Source organism: Podarcis raffonei, chromosome 3, assembly GCF_027172205.1.
Source record: "Podarcis raffonei isolate rPodRaf1 chromosome 3, rPodRaf1.pri, whole genome shotgun sequence".
NCBI classification, from domain to species: domain Eukaryota; kingdom Metazoa; phylum Chordata; class Lepidosauria; order Squamata; family Lacertidae; genus Podarcis; species Podarcis raffonei.
This window is the reverse complement of record NC_070604.1, coordinates 45,643,130-45,666,055: the sequence shown is the minus strand read 5'-3', so window position 1 is coordinate 45,666,055 and position 22,926 is coordinate 45,643,130. Positions and strand designations below refer to the sequence as shown.

Here is a 22,926-nt window from a genome sequence, read left to right as displayed (position 1 = left end):
TCGTAAAGGTTGCTCTAATGATGGCAACAAAGGAAGTAGGCATTGCTATGGCAGGAGGAAGATTGGGGGCAGGAGGAATGCTTTAGGAAGAGCAGAAGAACAAGTTTTGCAGATACATGTTAGAGGAATGTTATTTTTCTTAAGAAACAAGTAAGTTGGATCTGTTTTATGTGTGTAATCTCTCATTATTTTGTTTTCTTCTCCCTTTCTTGAAAACCTTCATTTAAACCTGCTGAATCAGATTATGCCACTTTGAGCCTTTTCGGTTTACTGCATTCTCTAAGACTGCGTTCAGCATAATCTTCTGACTCATAGCGGTTCTTAATTTAGCCCACCCTGGACAAGGGATTTAGTGATGTATGTGCAGTAATATTAGTAAAAGTCATCCAGAAATTTTATTTATTTATTGTTGGATTTGCACCCTTCTTTTCCTCGAAATACCTTAAGGGTGACATACATGGTTGTCCTTTCCATTTTATTCTCACAGCAACTCTGTGAGGTAGGTCAGGTTAGGTTGAGGTGGACTTGTAGCATCACTGTGTGCAGCCTTGAATACAGGGACCCTTCTCACCAATAACGGGACACACTAGCTATTTCCAGCCCCTCCATGGTAGAGCCTGGCCCTGCCACCATGGAGCAAAGCTGAAGTTTTGCCTCAGAAAGGGATGCTGTGTTGCACCTAAAAGTGAAATACTTAGAACTTAACTTTTATTATATGTGCCAAGCTTTTAAAGAATTCATACACACACACACACACACACACACACACACACACACTTTCCAATAGGCTTGGATTTCCAATAGGCTTGGATTATCAAAGGCTAAATTCAGTAACATTAGTGCTGCTTTAATACATATCATTATAGTGTCATTTAATATGTCAAAGGCTGTAAATAATAAACTAACATAGTGTTATTAAACTGCCAACTGAAAGTGTAAAACTTTCCATTTTTATTGAAGTTCCCCAAACTGCACTTTAAAAAAAAGCACTTTTGTTCCCACTCTGTAAGAGGAATAATGGAAAATAACACTATGCCCCAACAGCAGCACTGTTCATACAAAGATATGTTCTGAACAATGAAGTTATTTGTTCATATGTGACATATGCACAGAGGAATTTGAATTATGAGAGATTTTGCGAAACAGAATAGAGTACACACCACTGGCATTGTGTGAAGTTCCCTGCTACTGAATCTCTGTCTTGAGAAGAGTCGCTTTATTCTTCCTTCAAAAATCCATTAGTGTAAACGGCTCCTACTAAAGCACTTGTCATTGCACTATTATCATAATTTCATACCCCAAGAGAATCTGTTTGTCAGTTGAAGTGCAATTGCACATGTATTTAATTGTGGTTCATAGCAGCCTCCACTCTCCCTAAAATCAGAAAAATTGCAGCACTTTCCCAGTTTACCTGTCTGTTGATAAAAGGTAAAGGTAAAGGTACCCCTGCCTGTACGGGCCAGTCTTGCCAGACTCTAGGGTTGTGCATTGTCCAGATGTATTTTCTTTTCTGTAGTCTAAGCCAAATTCTTTTGAAGGTATTTTGTGAGAGGCTTCATCTCCTGTCCCCTCCCCCCCACACACCTTAACAACCTCAGAAAGTAAAAGCAGAGTCGAGAACTCTTTTGAATTAGATATTGCCATTTGATTGGAATGCTGGTATTTAATCTTTTTAGCTTGATGTCACCACCACTAAAGAACCCTTTCCAGGACATGGCATTTGTCAGAAACAGCATTCCAAGCGCCATGCTAAATAAACACAGCCTTCTTGAAAAGTTCAAGTGGGCAATCAGTAGGGAAAGTGGTTTCTTCTCCAGTTTGTTTGCAATGTGTTTATGATTTCAAGGAAGCCTCTCAGTAACAGGAAACTACTATGGCAGGCAGTTGGTGAGCCATCTACTTTGATTTTACCTCATTAATTAAGGCTCAACATGCCTGCAATGAGGAACTGTCACTCTTTTTTCTGCCATACAGGACATCATCAACTAGGAAGGGAAAGCAGGGAGTACTAATTCCTGCAAGTCCTTTTCTAGATAAGCAATGCAATTCAACTACTTCAGGGGGCGATCTCCTAAAAACAGCTCAACAACCCTGGTGGATCCCTAAGAAAAGCTCAACAATGCCCATATCCACCATGCTTTTTAACATCTATGTTAAAACCACTGAGTGAGGTCATCCAGGGATGGAGTGAGTGAGCAGGGTTTGGATTGCAGTGTCATTGGTATGCTGACAACATCAAGCTCTCTTTCAGTTTTAAATCTGATCCAGGCAGTGTGCTGGAACTACTGAGCTAATGTCCAGGGTGTCACCAGGAGTGTGTGAAACTCATGCCTGCCTTTTCTAACATTCACCATCATGCATGCTCATTTGATCATCCCATTGTTTCTGGCTCCTTCTTCCTTACTTGCATTTTGCAGAAAGTAGGAATAAGGAAGATATCATACCAAATGTTGCCCTCAAGCTGGCTGCTGAGGTTAATGGAAGTGTTTTGCATGCTAATGGGCTGGATTGTAAAACTTGTTATGCCAGCTGTTCCCCAAATAGCTTCAAGAATTACGACACTGCAGCGATTCTGCAAGGGCAGCCCTTCTAGAACCATGAAGGAACTTGCATAAGTTTTTTTATAAAGGCAGCCACAATTCTATACAAATGCTAAGAATTGTTGGATTCAGCCATTTATGGTGAAAGAGGCCAATTGGCTTTATAGTCAAGCACCTGTGCTAGGCAGATCAATTTGCGTTAGACGCTAAAAACATTCCCATTTTCAGGACAGTATCTCTTACCTACTTAGCAGGCAATTACACACTGGGCTGCTTTTGTACTTGATGCCAAGCCATGGCATGTTTCAACCATGGTTTGTTAAACACACATTAGCAAACAAGCCGTGGCTTGTTGCTTCAGAGCTTGGCTTGCTTTCCAGCTGCCTGTATCTCATGCCTTTTTGGTCAGCAAGTGCCTGAGGTGGGATGGCCAAACAAACCATCGTGAAGCAAGGCTCTTGGGCTCAAACCTCAATGCTAAACTATAGCTAAACAAGCCATAGATAGCAGCAAACCATGGCTTCACATAATAGTTTCTTGCCTGAAAAGAAATCATGGCTAGTCGCTGGGTTGGCTTCAGATGTTCAAACAAGCCATACTATAGCTAAATGGCTTGGCGTTGTGTGAAACAGACCATTGTGTCTTTATTGCTGTTGAATTTTAAATGGTTTCTTTTTGTGAGCTGATCCGAGAACTATGCCATAGGGTAGCCTATACATGGCATTAAAAACCCCATAGAATTTCCTTATTACTGTTATTACTTATAACTGACTTGATTTAATAGTATATCTATTTTAAGATAAACGTTATTACTCTGCAAAGTAATCTGCCCATTTCCAAATGGGAAAACACTGTGCAGCTTTTTTTAACTAAAGGATAAAAATCCTTTAATCTCTAGAACTACTGCTGTTAAGTTTGACATCAGTGAACCCTGTCTTCCCTTTTCAAAAAAATATTCAGCCACAGCACTTGCTTTATATAGCACCAATCAATACAGTTTAAGAAAATCTTCAGCTTTAACCTCTCTTCCATGATGGACAAGGCTTGTTATGTTAACCTCAGCAGCATTCTGTCCTTCTAATAATGTGATGCAGTGCCTTACTCTACTTAGAAAGCAATCTGTGTTGACTGCCTTAGATTTCTTAAATAGCAAATAGTTGTACCGAAGCCTAAATAGGCTTTTTCCAACTGTTTGAGAATTTGTGGATGGGGGAATAAAGACAAGTGATTAATTACACATTTCACTGTGAGAGAACGTTAATAAAAATATGTACACTACATGAGTTTTGTTTAACGTAGATATCAATTTCTCTGTCAAACATCCATAGTTTATGAAGTATTAAATAATTAGCAATCTTCACGAGGCAGACAGTTTTAGCATTGGCGATGTCAGATTGATACACTTATAATAAGCATACTAATATCCCTCTCATGTCTTCATATCCATCCACTCATTGTTGATTGAAAAGTTGCCTTGTAGAGAAGATGATCATTGCATAATTTAGAATGGATGTTCAAACGATGGGCATGTTGTTACTCCACATACGACAAAGATCATTTGTCTCTTTAGAATACAGGAATCTCCCAATCGAAATAAATGAAAAATTGTCTAGTAACACCTTAGAGATCAACTAAGTTTGTTCTTGGTATAAGCTTTTGTGTGCATGTACACTTCTTCAGATATATGCATTCTTCAGATGCATGCACACGAAAGCTTATACCCAGAACAAACTTAGTTGGTCTCTAAGGTGCTACTGGACAATTTTTTATTTATTTCACCTGTGTCAGACCAACATGGCTACCAACCTGGAATCTCCCAAGTTCCTAAAAAAATGTTTGTTTGAGAAGTAACGTTTTCTTTGTGTCAGGTCGCACTTTTACAGAATGTGGCATTAACCTGTTTTAAACAGAATTGCTTTATCATCCTATGCTTATCTTTAACTTTATCACCATTAACTGTTATTTTCACTCCTTGCCTGCCTGTATTACTGTAGAATTGCTGCTCATTTATACGTTTTTGACCGCCATCACCCACTGCCTTTGTCACCAAATTGACACTATTTCTGGTCTGTCCTTTTTTTCTTTTTCTTTTTTTCCTGCCCAACTGAGCAGTAACATTTGCTTTTCTCTGTCACTACTGGCTCGCCTTTTGGCTACATTTCTACCACAATCAGCCCTCCATCAGAACTCTCCTCCATTGACTTCTGTGCTAGCAGTTGCTTTAAACAAAAGACAAAAAAACCTATCTCCGTACCCACTTTTTTGTCTGACTTTGACTTCATTCTCCTCCTGTTATTCCAACCCCCTTTCCCTCCGCTCATTCATCTTGGCTGACCTCCACACTCATTTTGTCCCCTATGGCTGTGTTGCATGATGCTTTTATTCTCTTGCTTCTCCTTCTGACCTTCAGCTCTGGACCATCTCCATGTCATATAGATAGATCTCATGAATTTATTGCTGAAGATACTGCAAAAACATTGGACCTACCTCTCTCTCTCTCTCTCTCTCTCTCTCTCTCTCTCTCTCTCTCTATCACACACACACACACACACACACACACACACACACACACAAACACACACACACTCTCACACACTCTCTCTCTCTCTCTCAGGGCTTTTAGGCTCCCTTTTCTGCAATTGTAACTTTCTCACTTCCATCCCAATGAACCTCCCTCCCTCCCACTGTAATTCAAATGAGAAACAAACACTGTTGTAGTAAATACTTCTTAGCACACATGAACTTATGAAAATAAGGCACAAGTTCTTATTTTGCTATAAATTGGCTTAGACCAATTTCTGGCATAAAAAAACCATATGTGGGCATACTGGATGATAGATAGATAGATAGACAACAAATACATAGTTGCCTATTGTGATGGGATGATGAGCTGCTTGTGCGTAAAGTCCTAGTCCCTCAGAGTTTGGCTAAGTCCACAAACCTCTGTCTGTGACGGAGCTCCTTAAGCATGGCTCCATCAGTCGCTCGTAGAATCGGACAGTGGGCGTTTACGGAACTTCTTCCAGCATAAAAGTTCCTTAATGGAAACGCGTCTTCTGGACTCTCGGCGTGACAGTTTCCGGCGAGGAGTAGGTGTCCCTATGGGAGGTCCTGAAACCTCCCCACTATTTTCGCTGGAAGTGTCTCTGAGCCCTCCCTCCGACTCACTTTCCCTTGGAACTCCTCCTCCTCTCCCCCTGCTGGTTCCCTCCTCAGCTGAATAGTCTCTCTCAGCCTCTGTGAGCCCTTTCACCTCCTGCTTCTCCGATGGCAGTTCCCTGACACCTATATATTACTGTGGAGATTTACTTTCCTCTAAGTGATTTTGAATACTTGAGATTGGGAACAACAGACACACACACACATATGCTCATGGTATGGTGCATCCTGGCTCATTCTGCTAACTATGATTGTGAGTTTAATGCATTTTCATGTGGGATTTATTTTCCAAGAACTCTGTGCACACACAGGAAATATGGTGCAGGTATTAATTTAGCCATGGGCTTCCCACATAGGCTTATATTACAACCTTAGCAAAAGGCCATCTGCTTTTTCTTCTTCTACCTCTTTGGTTTCAATGAAAGAGTTAGACATGTGCTTAAATCTGACCCATTCAAATCCATGGGACTTAAGAAAGCTCAACTTGGGCTTTGAGCCATCTTTCTCTGTTTTAGTTATTCTTGCCCCTTGGAAAGTCACCTTTTGTCCTGCCTGCATAAGTTATGTAAACACTTTGAATGAGCAATTTATGGCTAGTGGCTGCTAATGTACACCATGTTCAGCATGTTTGCCAATAGACATAAAGGCAAGGCCATGTAGTCCTACTTGACCCATTATTGTGTTTCCAATTATCCCTGATGCTCCAAGAAAGAGAGATTAATGCATCTGAAGATGACATGGCAAATTACTGCCGCTCCCTAACCTTTTTTTAAATTGCTAACACTGTTGTAATCTGTAATTACAGAAATCAGCGTGAGAATTGTGGCACTGTATAATTATCTTTTCCTGATACATTATTGCTGAATGAATTATTAATCTAGATCAGTCTTGTATCATATTTGCAACAGCTAAAGAATCATAATAATAACGTACAATTACATTTCATTATTTCTATCTTTATGTTCATGTTTTTGGATGTTGTAATTGGTAATTAATTTGGGTTTTTTTAATACTCCCAAATAGCTGGTAACTTCACATGGTTGTAAATTATTTCATGTTCCAGCATTTGGCTAAAAAAAATAGGTGTGCGTCTGTTCTTTTCTTCATCCTACTTAGCTCTTAATGATTTTCAGCACAATCTACCAGTTCTGTTTCCTGCACAGTAAATGGGAACTTAACAGAGGAATATGTCAGTGGAATTTGCCATTTGAATGACAAATGGAGAATTGGCTAGAGAATATCCTGATGCAAAGGGAATTATTGCTGTTATAATTCATATTCTTGTTTCTGTGGTGGTATGAATGTTTCTGCTCCAGAACTGCAAAATTAGTGTCCCCCCCCCCTCGTGTCATTTGTATATCACAAAAATAGCATAATAAATTTGGAGTAATATCTACAACATATGCTTCGTTATTGGTGGCCAATATATAAGTTCTTGGTTCGTGAACTGGTTTAAACAGAAGCAAAGGGGAAACATGATAGAGCAGATTTAGCAGATAACATTCAATATCTCATAGCTAAATGCCTAATCAGGAGCCCTTGTAGTTGTGCTTAGATTAAGTATGAGTAATAGTCATTTTTCCTCTTCTGTTCCCAGTGAAACAATATAGTCTTAGTATATTGATGAATGTGGGAGGGGGGGTTCAAAATGAAGATAACAACTGATGTTTACAAATCTTTCAAATTGGGCTAGTGGTCTTGTGGATGTCTTACTGGTAAATGCGTTAGCGAAAAAAGTGTGGATTTGGTGGAGTAGCAGCCAAGGGGTTTTGTAAGTTTCCTAGCTAGTTTAGTCCATATTTCTTGGTCTGAGAGTGGTGCATTTCTATTATAAAAGTCACATAACCAGTACGGACTTTTTGCTTCCTCCTCCATCCACCATCAGATTGTCGTGAAGCGTTGTTAAATAGTGGGTGGAAGGTGGGGGGGCAGTGGTGGCAGTGCTGGAGTCAGAATTCCTGCCTTCTCTTTCCACACATTAAGCATGGTTTGTGTGGAGCTGTTTTGGATTTTAGGCTGGTTCTAAATGCTGTGGTCTAAACCACTGAGCCTCTTGGGCTTGCCACAGCGGTTTTAACCTGCGTGACCAGATGAGCTCCCGTTGCTCTCTCCCAGCTTCTGCCAACCTAGCAGTTCAAAAGCACACCGGTGCAAGCAGATAAATAGATACCGCTGCGGCAGGAAGGTAAATGGCGTTTCCGTGCGCTCTGGTTTCCACCACGGTGTCCCGTTGCTCCAGAAGCGGTGTCGTCAGGCTGGCCACATGACCCGGAAAGCTCTCTGTGGACAAACACCGGCTCCCTCGGCCTGAAGCAAGATGAGCATTGCATCCCATAGTCGCCTTTGACTGGACTAAACTGTCCAGGGGTCTTTTACCTTCTGAAGATGTGCTAAGAACTCATCTTCATTTAATAGATATGCTTTTTGTTTTCCAGTTTGGAGTCCCTTGATGTCTGGTGTTGTTCTGAAGCATATAGCTAATGGTTCCAAAGTTAGGGTGAACAAAATGGGAGAATAGGCACCCTTGTGGATTAAAGGATAACTTGTAAACAGGATACCATTTTCCTTGATATTTTCTTACAGCCACAAGTTAGGTGTGTCAGCAATATCACGAGGGTCTAGAACATAGGAATCTGCTTGGTATGTTGTAGTGGTTTCCTCTGTTGCTATGTGTGAGGCATTTGTGAGAACTTTTGCTCCTGTTAGCATCCTTCAACCAGCACGAGAAAGTTCACCTTTTTCTTCTTCCATTGCTTGCTGCCATTCCATGGCAGCCATTATACAACTTCTGCTGCAACCAGGAATCTGAAGAATTTGACTTCTCTTAGTAGCCAACCATTATTTGTGATTGTCACTGCCCCAGTCCTGGCTTATGTTCACTAATACGCAGAGCTCAGTAGATGGACAAGTCTTTTCTCACCAACAATCTCAGAATAGACTATGCAATGGAGTTAAATGGGACACTACCTCACACTTGACTTCCAGTCTTGGGAGAGGTATGGCCTTATTTGGATTTTGTGCTCTAAAGTATCAGGTATCACCCTGCTCTTTCCCCAAAGCTGGGGAGGGGGAGAGAGAAGGTGGCAATCTCATCTTTTCCTTCCACTTTGCTTCAGAGATAGCACCTCCAGGGATTAAAATGAAAGGCAAGTGAATGTGGACAGTTGCCAGAGGGCTGGGAAGCCTTTGGCGGTAATTCACATGCTCAGTCTCTACATTTGTCTCCCAGACAGAATCTCCTTCAAAGGTGAGCAGGAGGGGAGGGAAATACACTTTTTCATTCATTGAAAGGAGGGCATTAATTTAATCTCTCTTGCCCTTCATTAGTGTTGCAAAGTGATGTCACCTCTTATTTATGTTCTTCTTAGAGCATCGTCTTTTGCAGTCTCTTCTCATCTAGCCAATCTGCTAATCACTTTCACCACCCTATTTGAATTATACCATTTACTTCTGTGGCTGGTTATATACAGTGGTACCTCGGGTTAAGAACTTAATTCGTTCTGGAGGTCCATTCTTAACCTGAAACTGTTCTTAACCTGAGGTACCACTTTAGCTAATGGGGCCTCCCACTGCTGCCACGCCACCACCGCACAATTTCTGTTCTCATCCTGAAGCAAAGTTCTTAACCCGAGGTAGTATTTCTGGGTTAGTGGAGTCTGTAACCTGAAGCGTATGTAGCCTGAAGCATCTGTAACCTGAGGTACCACTGTATAGCATGGAAGCACAAACGTATCTGAAAAGCACATTTAAGATTATTTTTATTTCAGTGGCACCCTGTGTGACGCCCTTCCCCAGCCTCTCATGTTCTGTTCGACATTATTGTTGTGGCGCCCCCTGTGGTGCTGGTGCCCAGTGCACCTGAACCAGTGGTGCTACCCACCTCTGCTTATTTATCTCATGCATGCTACTTGTCTCATATTTTCAGAGCAACCCAGGAAGCAGAAAACTTGAAAGAATCAAAATGGGAGCGAAGAGAATTTATAGTTGCCTTATTCTGTTTCTTAAATAATGCATTCTTCTGTCCTTTTTAAATATCAGTATAGAGACAAATAGGGCAGTCTGCATAACTATAGACCAAACTGCATTCCCCAGCACATGCCCACTTGATACCTTTTTGTGTAGGCAGACCTGTGCAAACATCAGCTTCCCCTTTAACCCATCTAGACCAGTCAGTCAGTCAGTCAGTCAGACCTTTTGTCCCAGACCAGGTTGGCTTCATTTGGGGTGAAATTGAAATACTTTCCTTTATTGTTTTGCCTTTGCAAAATGCAACAATGCTTTGGGTATTACTCTTTTTTTTAAAAAAAGCAACTTTTATCTTCTTTGTATATTTGTATATTTTCTGATGCTTGTGCTTGGGTTACATCCATCTGTAATCTCTCACTAATTCCTCTGCCTTATTTCTTCTTCTGATGTTTGTGGAACCTTTTACATGGTGAGGGCTGGTGTTAAAATGTTTTGTCACACCAAATCTTGTCCTACTTAATAAAATATTTTTAAAAGATTTTCTCTTTCTTTCTTTCTTTCTTATTTATTTATTTTATAAAATTTGTGCTCTGCTTGATTGTAAAAAAAAACACCTCAAAGAGGTTTACAAAAGATAAAACAGTAAAATAAAATAGAATTCACAACCATATTTTAAAACATTAAAAAGTCAAAATACTAAAACAGCTGTAAAATACCGTATTTTTCGCCCTATAGGACGCACTTTTTCCCCTCCAAAAATGAAGGGGAAATGTGGGTGCGTCCTATGGGGCGAATACAGGCTTTCGCTGAAGCCTGGAGAGGCTCTCGCTCTCCAGGCTTCAGGAAGCTCTGCGCAACCCTCCGGAGCCCGGTGCGAAGCCGCACTCGGCTCCGGAGGGTCGCGCAGAGCTGCCTGCCCTCCTGTGGTCCGCGCAGCTCTGCGCAACCCTCCGGAGCCCGGTGCCAAGCTGCGCTGGGCTCCAGAGGGTCGCACAGAGCTGCCTGTCCTCCCGGGCTCCGCGCAGCTCTGCGCGACCCTCCGGAGCCCAGCGCCAAGCCGCGCCGGGCTCCGGTGGGTTGCACAGAGCTGCCTGCATTCCGAAGCCTCAGGCGCGCTGAAGAGCGCCCCTGGGCTTCACACAGCTGTCCGCAAGCCTGGGGAGGCAAATAATTTTTTTTCTTTATTTCCCCCCCAAAAAACTAGGTGCGTCCTATAGGGTGGTGCGTCCTATGGGGCGAAAAATACGGTACTTCCAACTTTCTAAGGCTTGTCTGCTTGTTTAGCAAGTGCGATAAAGAGTAAATTGAAGGCAGAGGGCTTGCGGTAGCTCATTTGGCAGAGCATGAATCTCTTAACCTCAGGGCAGTTGATTCAAGCCTCACATTCGGCGAAAGATTCCTGCATTGCCAGGGGTTGGACTAGATGACCCTCGTGGTCCCTTCCAACTCTGTGATTCTGTGGTTCTATGTCCTGCTTGGTCTCAGTAGGCAGCAAGTTCCAATGTGTAGGCACTGCCATACTAAGCAATTGAGTTCTTACAAATGCAGGACAGGTTTTATTTGGCACCTGAAGCAGTGCCAGCTCTGTTGACATTCTTGCTTAGAGGTGAGAATGGTAGCTACTTTTGTATTCAATAAAGTGAAGCACCTTACAGGTGAGGAACAAAGCTTGCTTCTACCTATCAAACGCAAGTCACTGTGAATAGTTACTCACTTGGCTAAGGGCTTGCAGAAAAGCATTGCGGCAGTGGAAAACAAGTAATTAAAAACATTTTTAAAAACCAATTAAAACCAGCAGTAAACTGACAATACATTAAAACATATCAACAAGTATTGTTAAGCTTGCCTAAACAAAAAAGTTTCAAGCAGGCGCCAAAAAGAACACAGTGAAGTTGCCTGCCTGGTGTCAACAGTGTGCTCCAAGGTGTAGGTTCTCCCACACTGAAAGAAAGGTATCCGCAACGGAACACTGTGATGAAAACCAGAGTGCACAGAAATGTTGTTTACCTTCCCACAACAGCGGTACCTATTTATCTACTTGCACTGGTGTGCTTTCGAACTGCTAGGTTGGCAGAAGAACACATGTGGGGTAAGGCGATCCCACAAGTAAACTGGTCCTAAGCTGTTAAGAACTTTATATACCAATAGTATCACCTTGAACTTGGCCCACTAGCAAATCGGCAACTAGCTCAGATCTCTCTGTAGAGAATGATTTGAACACTCGGGGGAAAGTTTTATTTTAATGCTAACTATTATTAAGAGAGCATGGTCACAGTACCAGCAGGATATCTGTTTCCAGGCCAGTTTATTGAGGTGCAAGGTGTTCTCAGATCATTTACAAGTGTGAATAGAGCATGTGCACTGTATGCAGAAGGTTTCAGGATCAATCCCTAGCATCTCGAGATAGAGCTTGGAAGCACTCCTGCCTAATACTCTGGGAGAGCCCACTGCTGGTCAGTAGACAAAACTTGACTACATTAACCAGTGGTATGATTTGGTATAAAGCTTCCTCTGTTCCTCTGCTGGGTCCAGTTCTGAAGACACACAAACACATTGATCCTACAGGTCAAGTGTACATACAGAGTGAATCCCACTGCCCCTTTCTTTTTGATGCTGATAAATATTCTGTGTACAGGCAGTGGGAATTTTACACAGAGATTTCTGTGAAATGTTGGGTTGTGATAACTTATTCTGAATTGTGCCGGTAAGCTCCAGTTTGGCACTATAGTTCTAATATGAAAGAGCTCTGGGTTGAATTGCTTTTCTCTGCCAGAAGATGCTCTCAAATGTTTGTTTTTTTAATTTGTGCTTCCCTTTCTCTCCCCACCCTTTCCCAGGAGCCTCCTATCTATTAAAACTGTGTTGGTTGATAGCCTTCAACATTTCAAGACATAATTCCATATTCCTGATTCAATGTTGTGGGAGGAAGAAAGAGCCAACTAAGTGGATAGAGTAAAAAGCTTATAATGCAATTGTCTTTTCAGAGATACATTTCAGAGAAGTATATATATATATATATATATATATATATATATATATATATATATATATATTTCTTGAGCTCTTTGTTCCAGCTAAGAATCAAAGTGCTGATCAGCAGTTCTGCAGAGAGCTGGCTAACCCATGCAGGACGCAGAAATCATGATGTAATCTTCCTTTCTTAGCAAGCACTTTGACAAATCTCTCCAGCCCTATCTCTCTCCCTTATTGTTTGTTGTTTCTATTTTAGGGTGTGAACGGAATGTCTGTGGATGAGAAGACTGAATCCCCCATGTATGTGTATGAGTCAACAGTCCATTGTACCAATATCCTCCTGTGCCTCAATGACCAGCGGAAGCAGGATATTCTCTGTGATGTGACTTTGATTGTGGAGGGGAAAGAGTTCCGAGCCCACCGGGCTGTGCTGGCTGCGTGCAGCGAATACTTCTTGCAGGTGTTGGTCGGGCAGACAGAAAATGATCTGGTGGTCAGCCTGCCAGAGGAGGTATAGTATGTCACCATTCCTACGTCCCTTAAAAAAAGCAAAACTTTATAACATGGTAACAGAGACAGAGAATAAGCCACTCTCTTACAGTTAGGAATTGACTAAACCTGAAAGGATTTTTTAAACAAACAACAACAACAATACTGAGCTCAGAGCCCCTTCATGTTTTCAGATTTGACTCTGTGTGTGTTTTAGTCCCAGGAGTGACGGCAGTAAATGATTCAGAATCAGACTCCCTGTGGTCTTCTGGGCTAGAAACAAGAGAACAAAGGAGCTCACCAGTCAAGAACAAGGCAGCAGGCAGGGAAGAAGGAAGAGCAGAAACAGGGAGGGATCATACAAACGTAGCCTCATGATCTCCATTAATCTGCTGCTGAATCAAGAGCTGGGAAATGATCTGGAATACCTATCTGTAGGTTGTAGAATGAGCCATTGCAGAAACAGGGAATGCATAATAGAAAGTGACTAAGAGAACAGAGTATGTCTCCCAAGCAGGTATTCTCTCAAGCTCACAACATTAACAGGGTCACTGGGACTTTTTTGCTGCGTTACAAGTGGTTGTGTGACACTTAAGAATAATTGAAAAAGCCTATTTCCAGCACATAGAAGACAGCTTTCTACTATCTCAAAAGAACTTCACTATAGTGAGAAATGTAAAATCCAAAACGGCAAACTCACTGTAGTTTCGCTGCACTACCAGTACCTTATACAATCAAGTGACTTGTAGAAGTTTGAAAGATATTTCTAGTCCTCTTCGTTGCAGCATGCAAATTGCTTCTAATATTACTGTCACTTAAATGCACATTTTATAATGCGGAAAGTAGCACAGGAATCTTTTTAGGACCAATAAATGTACTTCCAACACGCTTCAGCTTTTACTGTTTGTATTAGACCAGGAAAAGATAATAACTGTGCAGCAGAATCTCACGTTATACAAGTGTCCATCTGTATAAAATTGTAATACCAGAACAAGGCTGATGTTTGCATGAAATAAACTGAACTCTCTCCAGTGGCAGGGTTAGTAGGGGAGTCTTATTGTCCCCAGCCCTCCCCCCCCCCATTCACTTGCCTCACCTGCTGGTCCACCTATTCAGCCCTTATGAGATTCTTCAGAGAACTCACAGCATCACCATCCCTGGCTTTGAGGAAGGAATTTGTGCCTCAGGGAAAGGCATCCTAGGGGAAGTGTCTCTACCTTTGCAGTTACCGTTAGAAAACTTTTTTTAAAGTTAAAATTTACTAAAGTAACTTTACTAGCTTTCAATTTTAAAAGAAAATTTCTAGCTGCCATAGAAAAGGATCAGAGGCACGGGAACACTCCCAATGCCACCTCACCCAGAATGCCTTGCTCTGAGAAAGTACCCCCTCTATAGAAGAAGGCAAAGAAGGCAGGGAGCTGGAGAGGCCACCTGTGCAGCAGCAAACCATTCAAAAAGTAAGCTGGTGGGGAGGGGGAGGAGCAAATTGCTGTGGTGAGAGGCAGGGAGGTGGCAGCAGTGCATGCTACTGTACAGTGGTACCTCAGGTTACATACGCTTCAGGTTACAGACGCTTCAAGTTACAGACTCTGCTAACCCAGAAATAGTGCTTCAGGGTAAGAAGTTTGCTTCAGGATGAGAACAGAAATCATGCTCCGGCAGCGTGGCAGCAGCGGGAGGCCCCATTAGCTAAAATGGTGCTTCAGGTTAAGAACAGTTTCAGGTTAAGAACAGACCTCCGGATTGAATTAAGTACGTAACCAGAGGTACCACTGTATTTTAATATTTTGTTGGAAACCGCTGAGAGTGACTGGAGAAGCCAGTGTAGGTGTCAGGATGCTGTCAGCTGTCGCCCCGCTTCCTCTTCTTCCTCCTCCTCTCCCATGCCCTCCCGCAAACCCCTGTTGTAAATCTTCCTCTTCCTCCTCCCCGGAAGGGTCAGGCTGGGGAGGTGGTCTCCCCCATTCCTCCTCTTCCCAGTCCCTGACAGTAGGCAATACTGAGCTACGTGGATGAACTCATTATAAGGCTGTTCCTATGTCCACCTTGTGCTCCTTGGAAGAGACATGCGATATAAATGTAATAATAAAATAAGATAATAAAATAAAATATTGCAACTGGAGTAAATTATACAGATGAAGAAAACTTTAAAGTAATAAAACTCCAAAGCAACAGAGCAAATATTCTTCATACTCGGGGTAACCGACATGGCTTTTCCTGCAGATGTTGCTGGACTCGAACTTGCATCAACCCCAGCCAGTATGACCACTAAAACACTAGACATCCTTGGGATGTCTTCAGAAGCAAGCTCTGCTGAGTTTGGTGGGACCAGACCCCCAATTAAGCAGGTGTAGGGTTTCATCCTAGGGCTGTCATGAAAGCACAAGGTTAATTCATCTTGGTTATACAGTATTGGCTCTCATGGTGGGTTTGAGTTTTAGTCTATGACTTAGTACCATTCATTTGGAGGGGGAAACCCACTTAGGCCTCATGACACCCACCCGACTATGGAGCAGCAGGAGGGATCCTCCTCTCTGTGCACTTTCCATAATGACTCTTGTTAAAAATTCAAACCGAATAAATTATTTCCCAAGAAACATATTAATTCGGTAGAATTGATTTGATCCATATTCCTGTTGTTGTTGTGTTTTTGCTTTATTTAATCATAGAAATCAGTCTTCCTTCCTTTTAACAAGGCATTTAATTAAGCTTTTAATTCATGATAAGAAGTTAAATAGCACTTGGGAATATTTTTTTAATGGTTTCCACTTCCCATCTAGATTACAAAAAAAAGAAGAAGTGTGATAGAGAGACATCCAGGGCTGTCAGCCAAGGGTATTGTAGGTCATGCCAATATTAGCTGGCAGAAGGCCATTATCCAATTAACATTGCTTCATCGCTGCAAGTAATAACTCTCAGGAAAATGATTGAGTCATTCATGGTGTAGTGGTACTTTTACTTTAGAAATACCCAGCACTGTTTAGAATAGTGCCTGATTCATAGGGTTGCCTGCTCTTCTTTGCCAAAGCTGCATTAGTCATATCTGAAGGTGAAAGCTACGTGGAAGGAAAACATGGATTTTATTTTATTTTCCTTCTTCTGACAAGTCAAGATTTTAACTAAAGGGAGTTTTAACCCATTACAAATAAAGTCTTGGAAATACCAAAGCGAGGAGCAAAACAATGACTCCTAAGGAAGCCATTTTCCATGGGAAAAATGCTGGGCTTGCAGTCAGTGTTGTCTAGAGCTCTTGTCAAATACTGATGTCATATAAGATAGCCAGAATTACAGGCAGTACAACATTATAGGAATAGTATGCTTTTCCCACTTCCTGCCCAGCCAGTCCATCATAACATATCCTTGTTTATTTTTCTAAATTGTGTTACTAATACAGAGTGTGTGCGTTATATGCTATCTTTGCACTTTGCTCTCGTTTTAAGTATTTATCTGGGATCTGCTATGAAACATAACACCTTTCAGTGACAGTCACTGCCCTGCATTATCTCATCCGTTTGCTTATAGATCTGCATATATAATGCCTTGGGTTGCTGAATGTTTTACATGAAAGAAATGCCGGGCAGAAAGATGAACTCAGGCTTCTAGGCTGGCAGAAGCCAAGTGTGTTTAGAAAGCCCATCCATTCAGAGCCATGGGTGGGATGGAGTCAGGCATCCAGCGTTAACTGTGTTCCTTAAGTGGCAGCAGTAAGAAGCCCTTGCATCAGTTAGCCATCCACGGCAGCCGACTGGCCCGAGATGGGGGAGCAGAGTGTTGTGTATTAGCCAACAGAAGATGATTGGGCACAGGAGAAAAATCAAAGGCAGAATGCACAAGGTCAATTACTACTGGAGTGTTATATGAAAGATTATGACTTACTGTGTTTTAGTCTTTGTTCTTTTAGAAAACCGAGAGTGTTCCGTTATGTGCATCTCTCTTCTCTCCTCTGTTTATGTATTGTGTATAATACTTTGACAGAGTGCTCATCAGATGCAGCACATCTGGTCTCCACAGTGATCTGAATTTGGAGAAAAAACAAAGAATAGTTAAAGCAGGAGTAGTAGCCATTTTTAATGGACAAATTCGCTGCCTGGCTTTCAGAGCAGGCAGGAATTCATCATAGGTTAAAAATAATTATACAAAATCAGTACGTATTTAAATATCTAGTGATTTAACAAAACAATAATCAGAGGGATAGAGATGGCAACTCTACTGAGAAAGACTTTCTAGCTTTGTGGAAGGGGGGGGAGAGAAGAAGCTTGGAGAGGTAGAGTGAATGGGACATGATAAAGGTTCATACAATTATGTATGATGTGGAGAAATTCATTCATTCATTCATTGCTACATTTTTATCCCACCATTTCCCCAAAGAGCTCAAGATGCCATACATACTCCTCCCCCTCCATTTTATCTTCACAACAACTCCGTGAGGTAGGTTAAGGCAGAGAAACAGTGACTCGCCCAAAGTCAGCTAGTGGGTTTCATGGCTGAGCAAGGATTTGCACCCTGGTCTCTCAGGTCCAATTCTAGCACTCTAACCAATAGTTAGTTAGTCATTCATTCATTCATTTAGTAAGCATGCCACCCTATGACCGTAGATCTCCGGGTGGATCACAATATAAAAGCACAAAATACATAATAAAAGCAAAAACAAAGATAACCCAATAATTCCATCTGCCACAACACATTTTAAAAGGGAATCGGATGTCTGTCTGCCAAATGCCTGGTTAAAGAGGAAAGCATTCCACAAATGGGGTGCCCCTGCAGAAAAGGCCCGTTCTCGTGTTGCCACCCTCAGAACCTCTCGTGGAGGAGCCACACTGACTCTCCTTCCTTTATTCCCTCTTTCATAGGACTGGAACTCAGGGTTGTCCAATGAAATTAACTGACAGTACATTAACACACATTGCTTATATTACGAAATTTGCTGCCATAAAATGCAGTGATGGCCACCAACGTAGATGGCTTTAAAAGGGTGTTAAAGAAATTCAGAGAGGATATTAGTTGTTATGGCTATGCTGGACCTCCAGATTAAGATGCAAGATGCCTCTGAATATCAGCTGCTGGGGAAGGAAAGAGCAATTTGCCTTCCTGTTCTCTGATGGCATCCAGTTGTGCACTGGTGAAAGTGGAGTGGTTGAGAGCGGTGGACTCGTAATCTGGGGAACCGGGTTCGCATCTCCGCTCCTCCACATGCAGCTGCTGGGTGACCTTGGGCTAGTCACACTTCTCTGAAGTCTCTCAGCCCCACTCACCTCACAGAGTGTTTGTTGTGGGGGAGGAAGGGAAAGGAGATTGTTAGCCGCTTTAAGACTCCTTCGGGTAGTGATAAAGCAGGATATCAAATCCAAATCCCCAAACTCGGTCCTCCAGATGTTTTGGGACTGCAGTTCCCATCATTCCTGACCACTGGTCCTGTTGGCTAGGAATGATGGGAGTTGTAGTCCCAAAACATCTGGAGGGCCGAGTTTGGGGATGCCTGGGCTAGATGAACCTTTTGGACTGACCGAGCACAACTGTGATATTTAGATACTGTGCAGTGATGTCCAAGAGAAACAAAATGTTGAGAAAAGCAACGCGCGCACACACACAATGTGGGGAAGGTAGAAGAAGCAGAAGCCAACGAAGAGATGCAGTGATAGGGAAAGCTGAGTTGAATTTCCATCTGCTAGGTTAAAGCCACAGAGCTTTTCTCTGTAAGGAATAATAGTTTCAAGATATAAAAAAGTGGATTGGGCTTTAAAGGAGGCAGAGAGGGATTGAACTTTATGCAGGTACAGTGGTGCCCCGCAAGACGAATGCCTCGCAAGACGGAAAACTCGCTAGACGAAAGAGTTTTCCGTTTTGGAGGTGCTTCGCAAAACGAATCTCCTATGGGCTTGCTTCGCAAGACGAAAATGTCTTGCGAGTTCCTGCGGGGTTTTTTCCCTCCCTCCCCCTTTTTCTAAGCCGCTTATCCGCTAAGCCGCTAATAGCGCTAATCCGCTAATCTGTCAATGGGCTTGCTTCGCAAGACGAAAAAACCGCTAGACGAAGAGACTCGCAGAACGGATTCTTTTCGTCTTGCGAGGCACCACTGTAATTCCTACCCTAGTTAGAGGTCGTTTTTCAGCATTAGAGTCAAACAGAATGTCAGAAGCTTCCTTATGCCAAGTCTGACCTCTCTACATTATGCAAGGTCAGACCTCAGATTTCTGTTCCTAGCCCAGTATTATCTTTGCTCATTGGCAGTGACATTCCAGGTTCTCTAGCAGGGGACTTTCACATCGCCTGCTATTTGATCCTTTTATCTAGAGGTGCATGGGTTTTAATCTGGTACCTTCTGCATGCAAAGCACTGGGTTATAGTCGCTTCCCTGGTATTTCCCAATTATGAATGCTAAGCGCCACTTCATACATTATGCCAAGAAAGCAGGACTGTAACACACATATGTTTTCCAAATACATATATAAGTACGTTTGTAAGGTTGCTGTAATTGTCTATAGCTTGCTGTTCTGTGCGTGCTTGGTGTAAACTTCACTTTCCCTCTGGATTTAATGTGTGAAATGGTCCTACCTCTTTTAGAGACAAAGGAGGCCTTCTGTAACATCAAATGCCTCAGCAACTATCAACTGAAGCTCTTCATATGCTTTATTTCTTCCCCTGATTTGGCAGATTCCAGACTAGCCTGCATTCCAGTGTTCACTCCTCTCCCATCTTTCCTTTTGGAGAGAAGTTGTTTGCACCCATCAGTTTTCAGGCTAAAGTGATAAAGCTCTGTGAACATTTATATTGCATTATGCTCAGATCACTAATAAGCATTATTATCATTCTATACCCAGAGCACTTTGCAAGTGGTTCTCTGGCCTCTGTGGATTGATTGTGTGTGGGGGAAATTACAACTGTAGTCGGATGCATGCATGCTAGTTGTTTGAACTTTTCAGTCTATGTTCTAAGTGTATTTTGACAATCATAGCATCATGAGTCTGTGTCGAGAGAGACAATTCATTCTCTTCCCTGAATTACATAGATTTAACTATTGGCCAGAAAATCCTCTGTTACAACTTCTTGGCTGGCTATTTCAGAGCATTCCAGGATTGCAATTCCATAGTTCATCTGTGATTTTCTTTTTCTTTGCCAAGAAATGGAATTTCAGATGTTTCTGAAAAGGGTAATCGTGTCGGCAGATACGAAGTGAGGCTCTGTTGTGTGTATTAGTGAATTGGATATTATTGGAAATGTCCATTAAAAAAAAAAAGCTTTCAGAAACCACATGAAGGCACCCTGTGATACTTTATTCACAAGGCACAATAGTTCTGCTTTCTAGCATACAGCACAACATCCACCTTTTTGAGGTGGAAGAGATAAAGAGAGCATTGCAAGCCTTGAAAGCCATTCCTTTCCCTCCCTCTGGTGGTGGTTCCCGATTCCAGGTTGTTGTTTCTTAAATGAATATATAAATGCACTATTTGAATACAGATTATGTAGACATAAAACTACAGGGTTAGATCCCCTCCCTGATATTCTGTGTGAAATATAAATTGAAAGCCAAACAGTATGTTAATAAGGCTTGGTTTATGGGACTGTATTAGCCTTGATTGCCCTAGGAGAAAGATGGATGGGAGTGTGATCTTGCTGCTTTTGCTCAATCTCTCAGCAGCTTTTGATACCATCAACCATGGTATCTTACTGAACCGGCTTGGTAGGATAGAATGGGAGGCAGTGTGTTGCAGTGGCTCCACTCCTACCTACAGAGTTGTTTAGAGGGTGGCTTTGGGTGATTACACCTTGCCCCCCTGGCAGCTATGATGTGGAGTGCTCAAGGTACTGCCTTATCTCCAAAGCTATTTAACATCTATATGAAACCATTGGGAGCGGTCATTAACATCAGTAAGTGGATGACACTCAGCTCTTTTCCTCTGTTACATTTGTCAGGTATGGCTGTGCAAAACCTAGACCTAGACATAATGGTGGGCTGGATAAGAGCAAATAAGCTGGATGCTGATGAGTCAGAAGCCTTGTGTGTAAGCGAATTCCCAAGTCTGGGGATCAGGCAATTTGCCTGCTCTAGGCAATGTTGCACTCACCCAGAAGGAACATGTATGTAGCCTAGGGGTACTCCTTGAGCCAGCAATGCCTGGAGATCTTCTGGTGAGATCCTCCTGCTTATACCTCAGTCGCTTCTGGTACAGAGCCTAGGGGGAAAGCCTAATCTCTAGTTGCACCCACCCCTAAGCCACTTCCCTTATAAAAGAAGGTGCTTACATTTTCTGTGGAAGAAAAATCACATAGGGAGGATCAAAGAACTAGCGGCAGAGGGGGTGCTTAATTTTTACCTACAAATTTATCCCATCCTCTATTCTCTACCCCCAAGTGATTCTCTCTCTCTCTCTCTCTCTCTCTCTCTCTCTCTCTCACACACACACACACACACACACACACAGAGTTTAAATTGTGTGCATTTGAAATGCTGGGTGTACAATTTCAAATAGACATTAAGTGCACAAGGAAAGGGTTAAGCCCTACTCTCTGTCTACCTCCCCATGCTGATTTTCTTGCACACAAAAAGAGAATATGGTTGCATTGTACCATTTCCACAAGATGTGAATTTACCCAGTAGTGTATAGATTTTAAAATAGCTACTTCCAAAGCGCCAGGATGAACTAACTTTGCTAAATTACTATAAATTTATTACTTTTACTGTGCATTAGAACACAGTGTTGTTATTAATTCTAGTTCATACTCTTGCCAGTTAGTGGCCACAAGTCCCGCGGTCAAGGAAGTAGATGCATACCCTCTCTTCCACCATGCACTTCCCATAACATGTAATGTTAGGCCAGGCTCCCTCAACCTCGGCCCTCCAGATGTTTTTGGCCTACAACTCCTATGATTCCGAGGCAGCAGGACTAGTGGTCAGGGATGATGGGAATTGTAGTCTCAAAACATCTAGAGGGCCGAGGTTGAGGAAGCCTGTACTAGGCCATACAACGGGGCTCAATATATTTGGGGGGGGGGGAATCCTGCAAATAGAGCTTCCGTGCGGAGCACATGTCACACCACCTGCATGGGAATTGGTAAGCATGTGGGGTAAGCAAGTGGATTTCATCTGAAAATTGGGCCATATTCAAATGTTTTGTTAAGGCAGTGGCAGATGATGATGATTTTATTTCTACCTCACCCATCTGGCTGGGTTTTCCCAGCCAGATAATGTCCCTGGAATTGGGAGGCAGTCACTTTTTGTGTGATACATGTGAAAAGTTTATGCTGAAATGCCCCTCTTAACTAGGGGTCTGCCCCATTGAGCACAGGAAGCTGACTTCTGAATAAGCCCGTACAGGATTGTGATATTAAGCATTCTAAGAACATGGAATCCCCGCCACCAAGCAGATGTAGCTTTCAGGGGTGTTCACGCCTAATGGCAAAGCACTTTCCCCTAAAATAATGCATTTTTCTATGTTATGTTTACTGATACGGTGGTACCTCTAGTTATGAACTTAATTTGTTCTGGAGGTCCGTTCTTAACCTGAAACTGTTCTTAACTAGAGGCATGCTTTCGCTAATGGTGCCTCTTGTCGCCACTGCACCGCCGGCACACGATTTCTGTTCTCATCCTGGGGCAAAGTTCTCAACTCGAGGTAACTCTTCCAAGTTAGCAGAGTTTGTAACCTGAAGCGTTTGTAACCTGAGGTGTTTGTAACTTGAGGTACCACTGTATATGCAATTTTATGGACCCTTAAAACCCAATACAGTCATTCCTCATGTTATGTCTGCTTCAGGTTGCGTGTTTTCGTCTTGTGTCCCGCGGCAACCCAGAAATACCGGA

General features: G+C 42.3%; 1 protein-coding gene across 4 annotated transcripts in view; it reads left to right on the top strand.

Annotated features, from left to right (window-relative positions):
- The window catches only part of BACH2 (BTB domain and CNC homolog 2), a 180,104-nt gene that overhangs the window by 116,765 nt on the left and 40,413 nt on the right, over positions 1-22,926 (top strand). For all 4 annotated transcript variants that reach the window (XM_053381465.1, XM_053381468.1, XM_053381466.1 and 1 more), the window contains one exon: positions 12,895-13,149. In XM_053381465.1, coding sequence (XP_053237440.1) covers positions 12,907-13,149 — 243 coding nt within the window. In that variant the 5' untranslated portion in view covers positions 12,895-12,906. The remainder of the gene's footprint in view (positions 1-12,894; positions 13,150-22,926) is intronic.